The 1,064-nt window shown below is 42.0% G+C and overlaps 1 protein-coding gene across 1 annotated transcript in view; it reads right to left on the reverse strand.

The window, feature by feature from the left end:
- Positions 1 to 1,064, reverse strand: part of UROC1 (urocanate hydratase 1) — a 42,350-nt gene that overhangs the window by 32,494 nt on the left and 8,792 nt on the right. The window contains 1 exon segment of the mRNA XM_010087244.1: positions 189 to 282. Coding sequence (XP_010085546.1) covers positions 189 to 282 — 94 coding nt within the window.

The raw sequence follows: 1,064 nt of genomic DNA on the forward strand, positions 1-1,064 counted from the left end.
CAGGTGCACAGAACCAGCAAAAGTCCAACGAACACTAAAATACTATTCAATACATGGAAGAAGGATAATCTGCACAGGGATTAATTGCACCCATAAGCTTAAATTCTTCAGTTGTTATGTGAGAGCACAAACTTGCCCATTTGTTGCTACCCTGTGCATCCAGCTTCCCTCTTTTCAGTGTACCTTACCTGAGCCACTGAGGGATCCAGGTTATTCATGATCATCAGCATAATGGCAGCAGCTGATTTGGTTTTGCAAGGGTAGTCTCCTATGGGGTACGCTCTGAAACAGCAGTCACAAAAATTTTGGAGAGACACTCCAACTCACAAGGGCAACCCCAACAACATATCACACAGAAATATCCCTGCATGCCAACACCTGAGCTGCAGGCTTTTATTCAAAGGGAAATTAAAAAAAATAAAAGGAGAAAGTGCAGATTTGATTTGACGTATGTACCTTGACAGGCAAATTGGGTTTTAACTGTTATCAGAATTAAGCAAAGAGAAATTATAATCAGCTTATCATTTGCTGAATCAGTTAATCATAACTGGTTATAAATATGGTGGCCAAGAGCTCTCGTTGCTTTTTAACTGGATGATTTTTGGGATGCTGGAAGTGGCCTCTAACACAGTTGTCAGGCCAAGCAGCCAAGGAATGCCAAGGAAAACAGCATCAGTGGAAGCTGCCTTCAGGCTCATCAGCCCTTGTTATTTAAGATCCTATCTAAGAAAAAACACCAGGTTTCAATTTCAGTCCCAAAGAAGCTCTCAAAAACTGATCTAGCTAGGAGAAATATGGGCCTTTTTACGGAATAAGATGGGTAAACCTCACAAAGGTATCCTGAGTCAGGTTTCCTAGCACTAATGTGCTTCAGTGCAAACTTCTGTGATCATCTCACTGCTATCTTCTCCTCCACTATCTGTTTGTTATATCAAATTGCTCTAAAACTTCTAGTCCCACAGTTACACAGCAGCTCCTCGGGGCAGGGACAGTTCCTTTGCTGTGTTTGCACAGGTCTTCAGACAGTTGTGCTGAGGCATTAATCAAGAGTTTTGCTCTTTCCC

The sequence above is a fragment of the Pterocles gutturalis genome, unplaced genomic scaffold (genome assembly GCF_000699245.1).
Source record: "Pterocles gutturalis isolate BGI_N339 unplaced genomic scaffold, ASM69924v1 scaffold1156, whole genome shotgun sequence".
Classification (NCBI taxonomy): domain Eukaryota; kingdom Metazoa; phylum Chordata; class Aves; order Pterocliformes; family Pteroclidae; genus Pterocles; species Pterocles gutturalis.